Genomic DNA, 19,552 nt, shown 5'->3' with positions numbered 1-19,552 from the left:
TGGAAATATTAATATTTCTTGTTTTTTTTTTATTTAAAAAGTAAAATCCTCACAAGTCAAACGGTCTAAGACATAATTATCCTGATATACATTAATTCCATAAGTTTTATGTTCATCAGTGCTTATTTTTATTTTCTATCAGAAACAGGCTTCAGTTCTTTAAAGGTCACACGTGTGCAAAATTCAGTGGTCCAGTTTTGAAATGTTAGTTTGATTGACAAGACCAACCATCATCAATTCATGTAAGTGTAGTGTGGGGGCATTACTAACATGTCCAAACTGAACAAACTCAACAAAGGCTGCGCAACATAACCAACAGTCCACCTGCACAAACAACCTATGATAATGTGTTTTTTTTTTAATAATTAATAATAATTAATAACTGCTATGAAAAAATACTTCCTTAGCTCATACTAATATGCAGCCATACATTTGGGAAACCCATACCTGGCACATAACCAAACACCAAAACTGAACACAGTTCTCTAGTTAAATTCTACATGTGATTCGCTGGTCGATCTATGTACCTACTTTCATGTGTGGCTGAAAGCTGTGGGTAGCAACTAAAAGAAAAATGTTGCAGATACAAGCAACAGAACTTCTTTTGAATGCTGTCTTGGCTCAGCCTTATTAGTGGTGTGATGAGCTCAGTTGTTTGGAAGAAGCTCAAAGTAGAGCTGCTGCTCCTCTGCATCAAGGTGGTTTTGAAATCTGACTACGACGCCTCCTAACTGAGGTGTATCCACCTGGGTGCAGACCTTGGTTAGACAGCGGGAGAGATTATGTCTCCTGGCTGGCTTGAGAGGGCTGTGGATTTCCCAGAAAAGCTAGAGGTGGCAGCAGGGCCGAGGGAGGCCTGGCTGCCCTTGCGACCCTTTCTTGAAGTGGCAAAATGAATGGATGGATTGACCTCTAGAAGCTATCCACTGGACTCTGATGACATCACTGACCAAACGGGTTACTGTGGCAACAAATGTAAAACATAAATAAAACATGGGGCACTCTGGTGATCCAGGGATTTAAGATTGTTAAGATAAAATAGTGTCCCTTTTTTTGGAAGTGGTGTGGTTGTAGGATGTCATCGCCCTTGTCATATCTACTGTCAGCTGTTGACTAAAGTGTAATGCTGAATTGCATATCTGCATCAAAACTGAATTAATTTAAGAAACATAACACTGCATCTGGACTCCTGATCCAGTTCAAAGCAAATATTTTTCTTAGAACACACTGAAGCGATTTAGCAGCATCCTCTGATTGAATCACAATCCCTCTTCTTCTTTCCATGTGTCCCTCTTTTTTTTTTCTCCTCAGCATCTCTCACACCCCTTCTATCCACACTCATGTTCAAACTGTGTGTATAGTTTTTTTTTTTTTGGCTGAGAAACTAAAAACTCAGACTGCTTATCTCCCTCTCAGTATATGCCCAGTTTCCATCTCTCCAGCTTCCCCCTTCATCCATCCCTCAGCCATGAAACATCATGAGGATTCTCTGTCACTGCACACAGAGAAGCGCTTCCTTCTTCACTTTCTCCCCCTCTGTCTCCAGTATTTCCCTCGTTCCTCTCTTCTCCTTCCTTCATGTCCCTCCACCCCAGCATCACCTCATTTTCTCCTCTTTTCTCTACCTTCTTCTTTCATTCCGTCCCTCAATCTGCTCGTCTACCCCTGCAGGGGGGAACAGCTTTTGTGAGTCACTTAGGCCTCTGTGTATGTGTGTGTGTGTGTGTAGTGCTTCACTGTACCGACCCTCCCCAAATACACACACACCCTCTGGCTGCACATTCACACACTCGCCACACTACTTAAAATGCTCAGTTGGAGTTCAAATCTTAATCCATCACGTCTGCTTCTACTGAGAATGCGCACACACACGTGCGCGCGCGCACACACACACACCCACACACACACGCACATAAACGATGTATATGTGTATGTGTGTGGACTACTCACACTGGGAGCAATACGCTGTAGCTGCCTAAGGGTGATGCGGTTATATATGGTGTTGATGTCCTTTCTTTGGTCATCATATTCTGACACAGTGATCTGGAAAGAGTGGAAATTTTACTCAGCACACATTCATGTTAATGAAGACACACACACACACACGCGCGCGCGCGTGCAATCAGCTTACATTGGCCAGACGGGTCTCCAGCTGTATAATCTCCATGGACTTCTGCGTGGCGTTGTGAGCTCCCAGCATGCTCAGCAAGCGCTCCATCAGACCCTTGTACGCCGTCAGGATCTGAGAAGCACAGTGATATCAGCACTAATAGACAGGAGGTGCTGCTGAGACATCGTCAATAATGCCCCCAGACAGTGGTGACATGTGGCATAGTGGACAGGACAACAACAGCACAGTGGGTGACAGAGGAAAACAGGTGGATTGATGAAGAACAGCCAAGGAAGAGTCAATAGGGCAGATGGGAGGAGGAGAGAAGGAGGAAAGGACTGAGGGAGGGAAGGGGTGCGGAAAGAGGGGAAAGAGGAGGGAGGGTGGCAAAGAGAAGTGGGTGATGCATAGGGGAAGTAGGAAGGAGAGAAGAGAGAAGGGAACCAATAGATGGGGTCAAACAAGAGGTGAGGTGAGAAAATGAGATCAGTGGAAGGAAGGAGAATGTGGGAAGGGATGACTGGAAGGGGGAAGCAATGGAGAAGAAGGGTGGTGGAATACTGGGTGATAACTTAGGGAGAAAGACGAAAGAGAAGGAAGCAACTTCACCTTTGTACTGTCTTCATCCTGCCCCAGGTACAGACTTCTTTCAGGCAGTGTGAGTCCCTCCTGATCGATCTGCACAAACATATGCATATGTACAGTCAAAAGCTCAATAGGGAGTTTAATTTTTTGGTCTGTATGTAGTCATATGTTTTACTAAGCATTCAACTGATGCATATTCAAAAGGTTGATTAATATTTAACACTGTGCAGAAATGGTAACATTTACAAACCATTGAACACACTGTATGCTAAATGTGAATTATTTATAACATTTAATGAATAATTCACACAGAGTAATACATCTTTTATTAAACTGCAGATATAACTACAGTTACTGGGCTTTACTACTGACACTGTTCTGTTAAAATCTTACCCAGATGATATAAGTTTAAAAAAAAAGAAAAAGCTCCACACATTTATGGTCTTCAGACCTCATGTACTTGCTAAAACCTAATCGTGTGACCTCTGTATGGATCATGGACAAATAATAATAATAAAGGCTTTCAAAAAATTAAAAATGTAATAAAGAATTAGACGTCGCATTGTGAAAATCATAAATCCAGTTCCAGAGTGTCTCTCTATCTCTCAAATAAAGCTGGATTTCTATTCTATCCACCCCATACTGGGCAGCAAAGTAGAAACAGCTGTTTGCCGTAGGCCTGGTGCAGCTATCGAGTTCAGACACACCACTGTCGAGACAGAGAGAGCAGGCAGTACCATACCCTAATTAGGGAACATAAATAGACTGATATCAACTGAAGAACTGAAGTTTATTAGAGCCAAACTGTATTAGCTTTATGCAGAAATATCAGTAGCTGAATTTTTAACTGATGAAAATTCAAACATATATAAGAGACGTGAGAAACACCCTTCAACCATGTTATGAGTGTTGACATTGCACAGTTTTTCCTCCAGGGGGCATTCTGCGACATCCCTGTTGGCACCACAGGTTTGAAATGCCACAAACACAGCGACCAGCTGATTGAAGCAAAGTTGGGCAGAGCGTAAACGAGTAAATAAACGAGTACATGTAACAAATTATAAGATGAATCTATTTATGGTTTTGTGTGTCTGAAAGAAAAAAATATTAGCTGATATACTGCAAAACCTGCTTTTTAAATCACCAAATTTCACCATCGGCCTCGGTAAAATCCTGTATCGCTTGGACTCTAAAGATTAATCATTTTAATTGTGGTGACTGAATAATGAATAAATATGCTATTCATAAAAGGCTTCATGCATCATGAGTTTCTAATGGTCGATTATTTCTTGTTTCATGAGGAAGATAAATGCCCTTCTGTGTCAAATGTCCATTCTATCTAACTTAACCTAATTAGTTTATTTAATGTGTACGTCAGTCTTTTACAGTACATCTTCCTGTATAAATAAATCTACCTCTATAAATAGATATGCCTTTCATTCCATAGGTTTGCCCTCTTGTGACTGTAATGTGATATGTGAGTGGCTTGATTCTGTGAGGATTTATTTCTTAACTAATAAGGAATAATATTTGGGGCAGTTTTGAAAGCACTAATCATAATAATATGTTGGGACAGCGGAAGGTTTGGTTCTAACTTAGACCTCCATCGTATTTTTGTGCCATTACTGAACTGTGTTTTTAAAAGGCAATTATCAATATACACACTAATCAATGAAGTGATGTTAAAATAACTGCACACGTCAGGCGTTTTCAGTGGACACTGAGTTTCCTGATAAGTTCTCACCCTGATAGCATTCCTGGAGGAGTTTTTGTCATCCACGTTGACTGTAAGTGAGAAGAAGACGGCAGTGCTGTACTCCCCCTGTGTCCTGTAGAGCAGCTCATTGAAGTCCGGCCTCTGTGGCGCACCCTCCCTTTCCCATCCAGCAGCACCAGGGGGAGCCCCCACCAGGTCCCACCCTCCACAGCTGTCTAACACTTCTATCATGGGGTCAGACCCCAGCTTGTCAATCTCCTGGATGTTGACGCAGGATCGATAGAACTCCTTGACCTTGCGTTCTGCCGAGTTAGGCCCACGCCTCCGAATTGGCTCCAACAGAAGGCGCTGTAATTTCTCCTCATTATGTTCTCCTATAGCGGTAATGATGCCGTAGCTAAGCTTGTCTTCAGGGATGCCGTGGCGCCTCAGCCAACCGCCACAGGCGAAGGAATAGAAGTCCTGGCAGGGCTGGATGGTTGGGTCAATATTGGCCTGAACAAAACGAGCAGCCCGCAGGAGGGAGCGTTTCCGTTGGCAGTCCTGTCGGCACTGAATGTCCTGCTGGGCATCCAGTGAAATGTACTTGAGTGCCAGCATGCTTCCCAAGATGACACACATGCCTGCTGCAAAGACCAGTGCCGAGAGGAGGCAGATCTCCCTCCGGCTCCATCGAGGGAGGCCACCGCTGTTGCCGGTGCTCCCTTGATCTTTGTTTCGACTGCCTGACCAGGTCCCTCCCCGGCTTCGTCCCACGTGACGGTCCAAGCTGCCCCCGAGATGAAGGGTCATGCCATTACTGAGGATATCACTGCTGTAGCGACCGCCATATTTAACTTCCTGGAACTCATCGTAGTGGGCTGTCAGTGAGTATGTCTTCTCCATGGCAGAGTTTCTAGTTAATAAATAACTGAAGGGTTCTGTGTGAAAGGGATGAAAAGGAGTTATTTTTGTGTTCAGAGTACATTTATGATTACTCCCACTGAGGAAAAAGCATGAATACCTTGTACAGGTCAAAACACTGAAATGATGTCAAAATCCTGTTGGCCTTCTTTAGGAAAAGTCGCCTTTATTCTTTTCAAACCAAAAGCCAGCAGAGCAGGGGACTCCCACTGTTAAAGAGGAATCTCTCGGGCCCCGCTCTCTCTCTCTCTGCTCTCTTTCCATTTGTTTTCCTCTCCTCTCTCTCCAACCAGTTACAGGTCACCTGTCGATAAAAATAGAAATGAGATAGGGAAGCGGTGTAAGTCGACAGAAAGATGGGAAATTGAATCCATGATAACAACTGCACAGGATGACAAAATAGCATCTGTTTTGCCACATTTTCCCCCACTTTGTCTCCTTCTGTTTGCCAGCTAACGGTGTTGGATTGATTGGTGATAGTCAACCCACAGGGAGACTGTGACCCCCAACTGAATTATGGCTTTGGACAGATCGATGGAGACTGAGAGCAAAGAGCTCAGCAGCAGCAGGGCAAAGATAGGTGTGGCAATCACCATAACTTAGCCCACCTCAGTCCAAATTGATGTAAAACTTCATAATATTGCAGATGGACAGATAAAATTTATTGCCTCTGTTTCACCAAACTTTCAAGAGTGGACCATCATAATACACCTGCCAAGAACGGACCAATATTTCTGGTCATTTTGAAGAAATAAAACTGAAATAGAGCATTTTTTTTTATTATGCGTTCATCCATAAAATAACTGCAGAAATGCGTTTTCAGTGTCACTTTTTTTTACTTACATGCCTGCCAGCTCCCTGTTGGTTAATGTAAAACACAAGTTGACAGAGAGATGGAAAACTGAATCCAAGAGTGCAAAAGCAGAGAATGACAAAGCAGCATCTGTTTTGCCACATTTCCCCCACTTTGTACCTTCTGTTTGTCAACTAAAGTTGTTGAATTGATTGGTGATGGTCAACCCACAGGGAGACTGCTGTATGTCCCCCGACTGACTCACAGCTTTCGACAAATCGATGAAGGAGACTTGGAGCAAAGATCTGAGCATCAGCTGGGCAATGATAGGTGTGTTGGTCCAGTTTGACATACAACACTTACTATTACAGAGTGACTGAGACAGTTTACTGCCTGATGACACACACACACATATATTCCAAGCTGACCAACAATAGACTGTGCCACGAATGCACCAATGTTTTTGTGTGACTGTTTGCCTGCCATTCTCCTGTTTATGAATATATGAAACAACACAGCAGTCCACTGCTGGGTGGATACACAGGCACACACAACACACACACTGCATCACAGGGCACTGGCAGACCCCTTATAGAGAATTATAGAGAATTTAAAAGAATACGAAGCTCTCACATGACAAGCAGCTATCCTCATGTATTTCCATTTAAACTGAGACTGACTTTTTTTTTTTTTAACACAAACACAATACAAAGGTCTGAACATTTGTTTAACACATTAAAATCGCAAAATATTTCAGAGTTATCTGCATTTTCTTCTGTTGCTGCATTCTACATGTACACTTTGGGTATTGCCACCAGCCTTTAAAAAGACACTGATATATTGCTTTTTTGGATGCTGCCCCAATCTGAGCTTGTAAGCATGTGTGTGAGGTTGTGTTTTAGCGGCCAGACACAATGAACCTGCTGAAAGCTGTGAATGCTATCTGTAAATATTGATCCCTGTTATCTCCACTGAGAATAGCAAACTTCAGCACTGATGGCTTTAACCAGCTCTCCTTTGCCTTATTAGAGTGTGGTATGCAGATAAGAAGTTAAAAAAAGGAAGAGGGGGGAAAATATATATAAACTAACATAAAGGAGGCTTTATAGATAAACAGATGTGTAGCGTTAATAATTCTATGGCATAAGGATGATGAGTGGGTTAAAGTGTTGTTTTAGTGGGAAACGGGAGAGATGACCAAAACACTACAGGAGAAAATGTGCACGAGTGGTGCAGGTACAACATTACTGTAAACCACTGCAGAGATCGGGAATTTCAGGCTCAGTACTGATACCCTGGCTTGATTGCATGTTTCAGCAAAAACAGCCATCTTTCTGAGAAGGGTATCTATTTCTAACATCTGATTATGCCTTCTTTCTGGAAAACTCTAAATAAGAGTATGATTCATGCTCTGTGCCAGTAGCGGGAAGCAGCAAGACATCGGAGAGAGCATCAGAAAGCAAGATGGAAAGTAAAGGCTAAATTAAGCCTTATATGTGGTCATAGTGTCCACAGTGTGCAGAGTTAATGGTAGCATGGTAAATTTGTGCATCATGCCTGCAATCCAGTGTGGTACACTGTGTGCAGAATGTTTTTTGAAGCAATTTTTCTTTCCTGGGTGATAGCAGTGACAGTAAAGGTCCGGCCAGTCAAGAGCTGAACTAGTCCTCAAAACACTGGGCTCTGCTTCTCTCTGTATCAGGAACATAAAGCACAGTTCCACAGACTACAGAATAGATAAAACAGATGTAGGCACCATGCCATCACCTACTGGTCAGTGAAAGCAACTTGTCAATGAGAAGGTGGGGATGCTGTTAAACATGTCCATCTTTACTGTCTGCTTTGACTCTAATGGGGTGAATAGTATACATAATGAACATCCTTGATCCCAGAAGTAGCTGATGAGACCATCAACTGAGAAACATGTTCACTGTGATTGTACAGCAAGGCAGCTTAAAAGAATCATTTTCTCACAGACAGCGTCACCCCCATTAGATACTGGAGTCACCCCCTGCTGGCCACTGGAAGGAAGCTGTAAAGCACTCATGCACTGGTTTCACTTTTCAGACCCAGATCTAAAAAGAGTCTTTGCACAGTACCAGTGGTTTGGCAGGTTTTAGCCCATTTTGCCCAATACACACATTTTACATTTCATCTTGCAGTTTTTCTACCCTTCCAGACATGAACAGGGTTTCCTGTACACTGTATCTTCAAGCAGATCTGAAATGTCACATCAAACATGTTTTCTATCATGCTCTCAATTTACACCAGCAACAATGGATTTTTGGCGCGCTGTTAATGTAGCAGTGTCATATTACCCTTTAATTCAAATGGAAAACTTGCTAGCTAATTATTATTATTGTTATACATTGGAAAGCAGTAATTTGGACTCATTTTGGGCACCTTTGTCCATTTTTCGCTCTCTTTCAGCGTTGTTTTTTTCTACCAGTTCATGCGGGAAATATCTGGCTATACTCCCTGTCTGCTGATTGGTGCTGACAGAAGCCAGTGTGTGGTTTTACAGATTTTTCTTTTCTTTTTTAACAACAACAACAAAAAGCCTTTTTGACTGAAGACAGTGAAGACTAGAAATCTAAGCAATGACCTGAAGCTGATTAAAGAGAACTGCAGATTAGGCTGATATCTTTTTGTAATTTCTCACTCCAAGTGTCTTCTTTCACATTTCACACAAAATATTGGTTGATGCATTCTCATAATTCATTGCCAAAAGATAAGTTTGATTGTGGGAAAGCTAACATTTTTGTTCAGCCGCTGTGCCTCTGGTGTGGTGAATGAGCCACTGTCCTGACTGACTGCCTGCCCATGATGATGCAGCAACTTCTTTACGTAAATAAGGCAAATATAATGTGTAGTGATGCAAATTCTCCATCAGTGTTAATGGAAAATCATGAGGTCTTCTGATGGAATCAACATCTGAAATCTGCATCCATCCATCCATTCACTTCCGCACATCCTGTTAAGGGTCGCGGGGGGGCTGGAGCCTATCCCAGCTGTCATAGGGCGACAGGCAGGGTACACCCTGAACAGGTCGCCAGCCTGTTGCAGGGCCAACACGGAGTGACAGACAACCTTTCACACTCACATTCACGCACTCAGTCACACCTATGGGCAATTTAGATTAGCCAATTAACCTAACCCCAGTAAGTGCATGTCTTTGGAATGTGGGGGGAAACCGGAGTACCCGGAGGAAACCCACACAAGCACGGGGAGAACATGCAAACTCCACACAGAGAGAGGGAGAGGCCTGGGCCAAGGTGGAATCGAACCCAGGCCTTCCAGATGGTATTCTAACTGTGAGGCAGCAGTGCTAACCACTGCACCACCGTGCTGCCCCTGAAATCTGCATTTCATTTTTTATTTAAATTTTTTTTCCTCAGTATAAATACACAAAATGTGTTTTACCAAGCAGACATAGTGAATAAGCTATAGTGCAGACCAGCACCAGGTAAATTTCACTGCATACCACAGTACACCGTAAGTTTCAATCTATACGTGGTAGCAACATGCACGCTGTCAATGATGTGTTTTACGTCAGACAACAGCGATTGGTTTGCCGGAGCTAATGAAGTGAACTTTAGCGCCGGAGACGGAGCAAGCTAGGGCAGATGGCAGCGTGCCAAAAACATATAATAAAGATTTTGATGGCTTACACAGGAAACACTGAGCATCCAGAGAAAAGATCTAAAAGAAGAAGAGCAGGCAGTATATGTGTCAAAATGTTCAATGTCAAAGGGTACAGGGAGCAAAAACTGCCACTCATAATGGGATGGTCTTTTTAAATCTGCTGATATGCCTCATCAAAAATATCCAGTAGGTGAACATCCCCTGTCCAGCATTTTTTATGACACTGAAATGAGGGGACGGGGCTGTGTCTGACAGTTTCTGCACTCTGACATTTACATCAACTTCATACTGCAACGGAGCAGCTGTGAAAAATGAACCAGAGTTGTTGGGCACCGTTCTCCTCATGATATCAAGTCTCTTGTTATGACTGTCAACTTTTTCTTTTCACCTTCGAGTGTGGCTGTAAACACTTCCTACTTTACTACTTCCTACTTACTACTACTACTGGAAGCTTGTATGTAAGGTTAGTGGCTGGTCTGACCTGCATGATGGAAAACAGATGTTTCTCATTTTTAACCAGTAAACGTTCTGTTTTCAACAATTCTCATTTGAACCAAATTTTATAGAAACATAAAAATCTTGCCATTCAGTGTTCAGACACAATTCACTTTCATTGTGCGCGATCCCGAGTTTTGCACAATAAATCACCGTCACCAGCATGCCTGTTGATAAAGTGGTCTAGTTACTGCTCTAGTGACCCCTAAAGCTTGTCTGGGTGCTTGGACACTTGACAGTGGAACTGGAGGGACTATCATGAACCTCTCAGTCTTTAAATTCTTCTAATGTAGCTCATAGCTGGCAGGTGGTGAGTGCAGCGCACAGAGATCAGGACAAACAAAAGTGAGCTGAAAGAGGAGAAAAACATGGGGGAAAGTCAAGGATAGTGTGTCTCTGTGCAGCGTCATTATCAATGTAACTTATCATCCATCAATCTTCTGCTTTGTTACACACACACACAGACCTACACACTCACACACACAGGATCTATGAAGCTGTAACTGATCACTATCAGCCTCTTGCACTTCATGCACATAATTTATTATAATGTAAATAAAATTCAATTACTGTTAAAATTATACACCATGCAGTCCTGCAAGTTCTCTCCTTCTCTCTTTCTACTACACACACATCTTCTTTATGTCACAATTCCTTATAATAAATTATGACACACTCACACACACACACACACACACACACACACACACACACACACACACACTGAGTGGACATCCAGCTTATGGCTAATGGATTGGATCTCGCGGGTACCATCGCAGAGAAAGGCATGTGTGATAAATGGCTATTTATCGAACATGACAGGGCCTAATATCTGAGAGGTATACTAACACAGCAGCGCACACACAGGCACACCCTCTCTTTTTCCTCCCTCACACACTCCACATGCACATATCAAATGCACCCCTACTGATGCATAGCACCAAATCAATGGTCAAAAATTTCCCATAAATCTTTTAAGCTAAATGTAGCCGTTTTCTGATAGGAGCGGTTCTCTGAGACTGGTTTGGTACTATCTCTGGGACCTCCAGGGTCTTGCTAAGCATCTCTGGAACTTTCCTGAGCTGACTGCCTAACAGCCACAGCGCCTCAATGCTGCGCAGACTGCTTGTGTTGAGGTTCTAACTTCTGTCAACACTCATTTGCATTTTTTCACAGTCGCTTTCTGCCGCTTTAGATCGGAAAAAACAGGTGAACTAGAATTAATTTCCTTATTTTCTGTCATAAACACACTGCCACAATACATTAATGGATATTCATATTAGGCATGACTACAGTTTAAAATAATGTGGTCAGCACATGTACAAGACAGTTTTTTTTTCTGCTCTTGGATCTTTATGATGTCACTGAGAGGAGATATTCTTAATCTGGTCATCTAAGGCACACACACACACACACACACACAGGCCCACCCACCTACCATTCAACTCTTAGCTTAAAGACAGAGGAGCTAAAGTGTGTTTCAGATAGTAGATGAACTGTGGGGATACACCAAGGTCCAGCATGAGAAGGCCCCAGATTACTTTGAACTTTAATTCAATTCAATTCAATTTATGTAACAGCACTCATACCAAGGCACTTCATAATATTAAGAAAAGACCATACAATATTAAAGAGAGAACATCAACTATCTCACTGCCCCATAGGAGCATGCACTTTGCAGGGACGGGGATGAAGAACTCCTTTTTAATAGGAAGAGACCTCTGGCAGAAGCAGGCTTGGGGAGGGGCAGCCATCTACTGCAACTGGTTGGGAACTGAGTGGAACGAGAAGACAGAAAAACTGCCTTCTACAAGAGTGAGTGGTAGAGTCCAGGAAAACATGGAGTTGGAATTGAACATAATACAGAAGGTCCCTTTTAGGCAGTGTTGCATCTATGCCTTCTTTTTGAGGGTGATTTGGGACAGCTATAAACACATTTGATTTTCACTGTGGCTGGACATCATATCATACAAACTATCTCTGATCGAGCGTATTCCAGTGCTAAGGTTTCAGTGAGGGTGCAGAGTCAGTGGATCTGTCTCTAATACCAACTTTCGCTGGTAAGATGGGATATATGAAATCTGTCTTTCAAATTGGTATAGATGTTAACGCTTTACATATGAAACTGCGGTTCTATGATTGCCCTCATGGCGGACAGTCGGGATCACAGAGATTGCCAATTTCAAATTTTTGAAGTTGTTCTTCAAGCAAACTGCAGACTTTGAAGACTGCATGGACTTTCCCCTTACATCTCTCACAACTAATAATAAATCCTTGAGAAAAGCTCAATGGGTAATCAATAAGCAGAGACCTCCAATCAGATCAGGGTCAGGTTCGCATCACTTTAGATGGATCAAAGTACTATAACTGGGCTTGAAACATGGAGCTAGTAGTGGTGTGAGTTAACTGATTCAGTAATGTGGGCAGGCAATTTTACTGGTGTAGATTTATTTACTCCTCATTGCCTAAAATGAGCATATCAAATGCTCATTGTGTATCAGCATGAGCTGTATTAACACATCAACAGATTTAAACTGTTCCCCGTGGTCTGAGGAGGCAGACAGATTTGTTGCGAGTGAGATGGAAAGTCACCTGGGGTAAACATCGTCTGGCATCAGTGCTGCAAAGTTGCTGAAACGATTGCTGGGAAGACCATCAAGATTAAAGCCATAAATACTAACTCTGTCGGTGTTAGGCATTCGCCGATTAATAAACAGCAGCAAAATAACGACTCCACCTTCAGATACATAAACAGCTACACCCTCATATTCATTTCCACCCTGAAAACCTTTCGCATAGGAGTTTGAGTTACTGTACTTGTCTTCCTTAAACTATATCTTACTCAATGTTTCCAAATACCTCGCCTTCACATTCATACTAAGCGACTGAGAGCAACCCCCTGCCCCCCTTCACTGACGTTTGTGAGGATATTTGGTGGTACCCAGAAATAAGAACTTAGTGCCCCCCCCCGCCGCTTTTATCTCCGCTCAGGCGAGTTACGTCACCTGGAAGTGTTCTATAAATGGGTTTATTATCCCTTAATCAAAGTGGTCACAGAGCCTGCCCCAAAAGCTTCATGGTACTCAGAAGGTTCAGCGTGGAAGTCAGCCTTATCACCAGTCGCCAGAGGCTACAGTAGAGTGCTACGGTGCATTTGTATGGGCTACAGATTTGGACACACAGCTCAAGGGTCCTGCAGTGTAACGGGACTTAGACATGTACCCAAGCAAAGCCTCCTTTGTGGTGCTTTTAAAAACTACTTAAGCGTTGTGTGTATGGAGTAAATGCCCCACATCAGACTTACTGGAGAACTTTTTAAGGAGCACACTGGGCTCCTTATTCTTATTTTATTATTAAAACAGATGAGTTTGAGTCATTCTGAAGAAAAATTAAGTAGCCCGAAGAGCCCAACTGCCTCCCACTCCCACCTTGCTGCCTCTCACATACACACTGGCAGGAATAAAGTGCTCACATACTGTAACTCTATTATCTTTAATGACTCCCCAGACTCCTTTTCCAACACTGTGCCAAACTACAGTTCAAATATCAGGATTATTACAGTTTTAATTTTATCTATGCAAACATTTCTTTGAACTGCTTTACCTAAATAAATGAGGCACTTTAGTGGATTTCGGTAAAGACAAACAAGGTGAAAAAAAGAAAAGAAAAAACAAACAAGATACAAAAACCGAATTTCAAAAATTAACTCGTGTTTCATGTTGTTAGATTTTCATGTTACAGAACAGATTCGGTTTTTTAGGATTTTAGGTGGTATTTTCAACAGGGCAGAGCACAGTTTCCCTCATATATTGATCCCCATGTATGCAGGGTGGCTACTGCCACAGAGGCGCTAATACACAAATCAAACTTTCTGGCGTCGCGAAAAGTGCGTAAAGACGCAAAATGAACTGCTGTGGGGTGCGCAAGGAAGAACGGACACATATGGCATATATTCCCAAGTTTATTCCTAAGTTTTTGCTTGTTATTAATTCCAGCTGCCTTAGGCAGCAGTTTAAGTCAACGAGGCGCACCGAATAAATAAACAGCTGAAAAACCGGCGATCTGTATGATTAGTGTATATAAGCACATGCAGGTACAATCATTCGACCGTAAAAGAATGCACTCAGTCAGCAGCAATTCAAGTCTTTTCCAGCGCAGCATCCGCACATCAATCTTTCTCTTTTTAGTTTTGCCCACCAAAACTTCTAGCCACGTTCACACGGGCACCGTGAACTAGGCGCACACGTGCATGGCGAAGCAGCAGACACTTCTCGTTAAAGGGTGTGTTGCTTAGACGTGATTCCCAAGTTAATCTGTGGCACTTTCCCGCTCTGTTTTTGCCCTCTATAATTCAGAAAAAGACACAAAATGATAAAATTTGAAATTATGAGAGCCCCCAGACTGCCGTGACATACACATATGGTGCGCCCTGGCTGGCTCTCGGAGGGAGGAGCGGTTTCAGCACGCTCATTAGAGGTGTGGATATCCACAGAGTGATGGAAACTTGTGCGAAAAGACCTTACCTGTGATGAGTAAATTAAAATCCCCGTTGGGAATGTAAAAAAGCCTTTGGTGCGCGCGTGTGTGTGTGAAAGGAAGAGATCGACTCCTCTGAAGGATCTGACTGGATTATCCGACTCCCCCCCCCCTCCGGACATCGGCACACACCGGGATCCGCACCGCTTTCTGCTGCCGCTGCAGCTCACAGCCTCCGATGTATGGAGGAGAGAGAGAGAGAGGGGGGCACAGAGGAGAGAGAGAGGGAGAGAGAGAGAGAGAGAGAGAGAGGAGGGGGTCCATTAACGAGAAAAGGTCCACACAGACACGCATGCACACTTAGGCATAAGCAGATGTCCACTTAACATTTTCTCTAATTGGTGCTACTTTTAAATAATCACTACTTAGGTGAGTGATTATTAAACCAAAAGCACACTTGGTACATTTTCATGTTGGTGCAAATGCTTTAACTTAATATATTGGTTCAATTATTACAGTTATTTCTGTTCTCTTATGTAAGAAGATGGACTTTTGAGGCTCAACGAGCATCAAAACATTCTCATTTCATTAGAAAAGCAGCCACTGCTGACTCATGCAATAGCGCACAGTTCCATCCACATTAAAATCATCTGAACCTGCTCAAAACAACAACAGACCTCCCGTATACCGTTCACTCTGCATGGACGCAGCCTCTGCTGTAATGTTAATCGCACTGCAACTTTCCCACACACTGCGCTGAAGGAGTTTCGAATTAAAATGGTCGATTCTACCGGCTCAGAAAGGGAACATCAACTCATTTCCAAATGAGCGAACCTATTCCACTGATGGATACCATCAGGCTGCACCGAGTCACAAAGTCTATTTTAATCAATCTTGTGGTCTAAACAACCACCAAAACCATGAGCTATAGAAATATTAATCTCCACGTGGCCCGAAAATCACACTAACCAAACTAATCAAAGCAAAAGCTCCACTAATATTATAATGCAAATCAGCTGAGTAACTAACTGGCCCGTTCAGCGCAATGACTGTTCAGTGAGAGGAGGGGAGGAGCAGTGGTTGATGGTTGATTTTGGAGATTGGAACCATAATTTGATAATTCTGTGCCTGAATTATTAACCCAGCAGAAAATTCTCAACACAAGGTGCCATTAATCAAAACTGTCCTTAATTGCCACGTGCTTTAATATTTAACAAAAATAACACAAGATTAAAGGAAAAAAAATGCAGAGGAAAAATAACTTTGATTCTGAGTGGGATGTGGTTCATTTGTGGATTGCAAAGAAGAGGACCCCCAATATAGACATCAAAGCAGAGCAGTTTATTTTAGAGTTGCTACGCTGAAATCTGAGGTAAATGAACAGCTTTCTGTTTGCCAACAGAGACAAAATCTGAACAGTCAAAGAAATCCAGAAGGCTGAAACAAGGGGAGCCCCCAAAACACCAGAAGGCAACAAGCAAGTTTATAGAACAGAGACCAGAACCATCAGAAATTGCTATTTACTAAATGTTACTAAGTGTGCCAACAGTGGAAACTCTGTGAAAGCAGCTGCTGAGCAGGTGTGGAGCAACCAAGAGTGGAAAGATTTTTGTTAATGGCAAATTTAAAACTGCACCAATTAACTGCCTTTACTTCAAACTCCTTTTTAAGTAGTGCTTAGCTTATCACATAATCTAAGCACTACTTGCAGAAACAGTGAGCAGTGAATTCCCAGTTTGATTCCCTGTCACTCCCCTGCTCTAGCTGCTTATTAAGTGATGATGAATCTGTTTCCAGGCGTGTAGTGCGTTGGATGAGGCTGTTGTCTTTTTTACATGCTGCAGAGCTTTGCCCCTTGGTTTTTGAACAGACGCAAGCCCACAAAAAATGATTCAGTTCAGGCGCTCCATTTAAAAAAAAATTATTTATTTATTTTTATGAGCACAATTCATGTTTAGAACATCTTTAAAAACTTGCAGTGTTACTACAGCCGATGGGCTCATGGTGGACATGTTAATTACTAACCTCGGATGAGATCATCTCAAGTTTTGTCTGTTTTTGATTTCTTTGTACTCTCAAATGATAGTATTTGTCATTACAGGGCAACTGGAAGCCCTAAGTGCATTTTATCTTCTTTGTGCTATTGTCTTTACATTAGCCTAACCATCAGCTAGCTGACTGTTAGATTTAGTTTTCCATCTTTGTTTAAAAGCAAAGGGAAGGCCTCCATATGAGTGTTTTTAAATACTTAAGTCAGAGCATGGTATATCATCTTTATATACCAAATAAACATGATGTACCTCATAAATATTTTTCACGGATGCCTGGAAGTTATTCAATATTGTAACATCTGGAAGAAAAGCCAGGCTGAGCATTTTATTGGACCTTAAAGAATTTAGGCTGTTTTTTTAGCTCTCAGTTTGCTTTTAAGAACTGAAGGAGCACTTGGACTCTGAAATGGCTTTTGACAATAAGCTGACTTTATGAGTCTAATGACTTATAAAGTCAATACGTTTTGTTTTAAACAAATGCTCAAAATTACAGTTAATGTAAAAAGGGTGATTTATGATAGCAAATTCACAAAAAGCTATCCCTTCACCTCCCTCTTTGTAATATTTGAGCATAATTACAATCATTTTGGTTTTATGGCCCTTGATTTTACTGTTTTGGTCAAATGGCAGTACCACACTGTGAACTTTAAGCCAGTGTGGAAGTAAGTTAGTGTGCAGTATGTCAGATACCCAGTAGGTGCCAGCTCTACAAAATGTCTTGATCCAGCAGACTTCCATCAGAAAAATGTGTGATTATGATGCCATTATTTAAACTCAATTTTATAACAATCAAGTGGTTATTGAAAGGCAGGTATGTTTGGGTATGTTTCTGGCTTGATTGCAATCCCTGATCTGGAGTGATTAACAAACTGTTCTGGTGAGTCAGACCAGGAGAACAGGAGGGTCATTCACAGCTGAATATGAGTCACAATGATGTGAGAGCCGTGATGGTGGTTAGTTTGCTGTTAATTGTATGATTTATAATTTGAATGCACTTTATGTGCAGTTTCAGACAGTAGGATCTGTAGGATCACCTTGGTCTTTTGCTAATATACAGATGATACTTTGTACATTGGCTATATGTTCTAATCAGGTTTCAAGTGTCTCTCTGCTCAAGCCTGAAAAGACGGCAGCGACCATAAAGCCATTCTGTAGGCTTCTCTGTGACATCACTGCTTACTGCATCCACCTTGATTTACAGTCTGTGGTTTTGGTGAATTCTCTTATCAATCTAAAGCAGGTGTTTTCACTGAAAGGGCTTTGATAAAGCCACCGTATCCTGCCCAGCAACAGGCAGCAGACAAATGCTAGCGTATGAACATAATGGAGCATTTATCTGCTCCACCAGTTTTGATGAAAACACAGTTAAAAGAGAAAGAACATTAGGCAGATGGCTAGAAGCATGGCGTCATATAGTTGACTTTTTACTAATATTTTATACATATTTGAACCTGTTTTCCCAGGATGTCACATGCTGCTATTTTGAAGAAATGTCAGGCATCTCTGAATTATACATTAGGAGTCCTTTGACCTGACGTCATGGCCCACAGATAGTGGACACTGAATGCAAACTCTCCTATTTCAAAGACCAAATAAATCCCCATAACGAGGCGGCACGAGAGAGGTGGCTGCCCATTAGCAGACCACGGTTCTCGGTCCAGATTGGAGCTGTTTTTGTACTTTGAATGTACCCGAGCACATTAACCTTGGAAAATGACTTGAAAAGTTGCCGAATGTTCTGAAATGTGAGGGCAAGTGAATTGTGACCAGCAGTCAGTACCTAAGAAGTGGGAAGTGACTTAATAAGGTAACAATGCTGTCACATTACCCCCTAGTGGCTGACAGAACAATTATTGTAGATTTAAAGGGGATCTATTTTGCTCACTTGTAGCTCAATGTTTTTTTGGACTCTTACTAGAGTAGCTTTGCATTATTCATAGGACAAAATAAGCTTTATTTATGTTACAATCAAGTGGGCCTCAGTGCAGCCCTACAGTTCATCCTCTGTGTGAAATATGCTCCCCTCCTTTTGGAGCCAGCCTCCCTTTAAGATAACTTTATGCTGATTGGCTGCCCCTTGCAGAAAAAAAAAAAAAACCTTTGAAAAGCAAGTGGGTGGGGCCTCTGTGCTGACAGATAGAGCTGTTGGTCTAAGATGACCCTGGTCAGTGACATCATGTACTGTAGGGCCAATCTAGAGTGATTTAAACTCACAGGGTTTAATAGCACTTAGTGACCTCATTATTTGAAATTTCAGTCATATGAGCATTTTGGATTGGTATGAGCCACCAAAATGAATATTTTCATTCATTATATATATATATATAATGAATGAAAATATTCATTTTGGTGGCTCATACCAATCCATATATATATATATATATATATATATATATGTATGTATGTATGTATATATGAAGGTCCCCTTTAAACAGTTGTGAAGTTATAAAATGTTTTTTTTTTTGAGCTGTCTAATTACAGATGATTGACTTTGCATGTCCACTTAATGTGAGATGCCGATACTGAGGTAATTAGTTTATATAACATTTTAACATTTACAGAAAAGACACCGACGTTCCCTGATGCTTTGCCCACATTTTCATTTGCTTTGATTGCAAGTGACTCTGTGCACAGCGTTTCACTCCCTCCTCTTGTTGACGTGATTTCCACATCTAGATTACCTTTAGCTTGAGGCCATTTCATCCCACCTTCCCCACCAGTTCCTGTGCAACAGTGAGGGAAACGAGGCAAACCAGGCACACTGGCCTATAATTCGG

At 42.0% G+C, this 19,552-nt stretch overlaps 1 protein-coding gene across 1 annotated transcript in view; it reads right to left on the bottom strand.

The window, feature by feature from the left end:
* The window catches only part of ecel1 (endothelin converting enzyme-like 1), a 50,795-nt gene extending 45,198 nt beyond the window's left edge, over nt 1-5,597 (bottom strand). Inside the window, exons 1-5 of the mRNA XM_030745383.1 lie at nt 5,416-5,597; nt 4,440-5,332; nt 2,720-2,788; nt 2,132-2,242; nt 1,951-2,043 (exon numbers count right to left, since the gene is read on the bottom strand). Coding sequence (XP_030601243.1) covers nt 1,951-2,043; nt 2,132-2,242; nt 2,720-2,788; nt 4,440-5,297 — 1,131 coding nt within the window. The 5' untranslated portion in view covers nt 5,298-5,332; nt 5,416-5,597. The remainder of the gene's footprint in view (nt 1-1,950; nt 2,044-2,131; nt 2,243-2,719; nt 2,789-4,439; nt 5,333-5,415) is intronic.
* Between the last annotated feature and the right edge of the window lie 13,955 nt (nt 5,598-19,552).

This window comes from Archocentrus centrarchus, chromosome 13 (genome assembly GCF_007364275.1).
Source record: "Archocentrus centrarchus isolate MPI-CPG fArcCen1 chromosome 13, fArcCen1, whole genome shotgun sequence".
Classification (NCBI taxonomy): Eukaryota; Metazoa; Chordata; class Actinopteri; order Cichliformes; family Cichlidae; genus Archocentrus; species Archocentrus centrarchus.
Note: the sequence above shows the minus strand (reverse complement) of the source record. Positions and strands in the feature narration are given on the sequence as shown.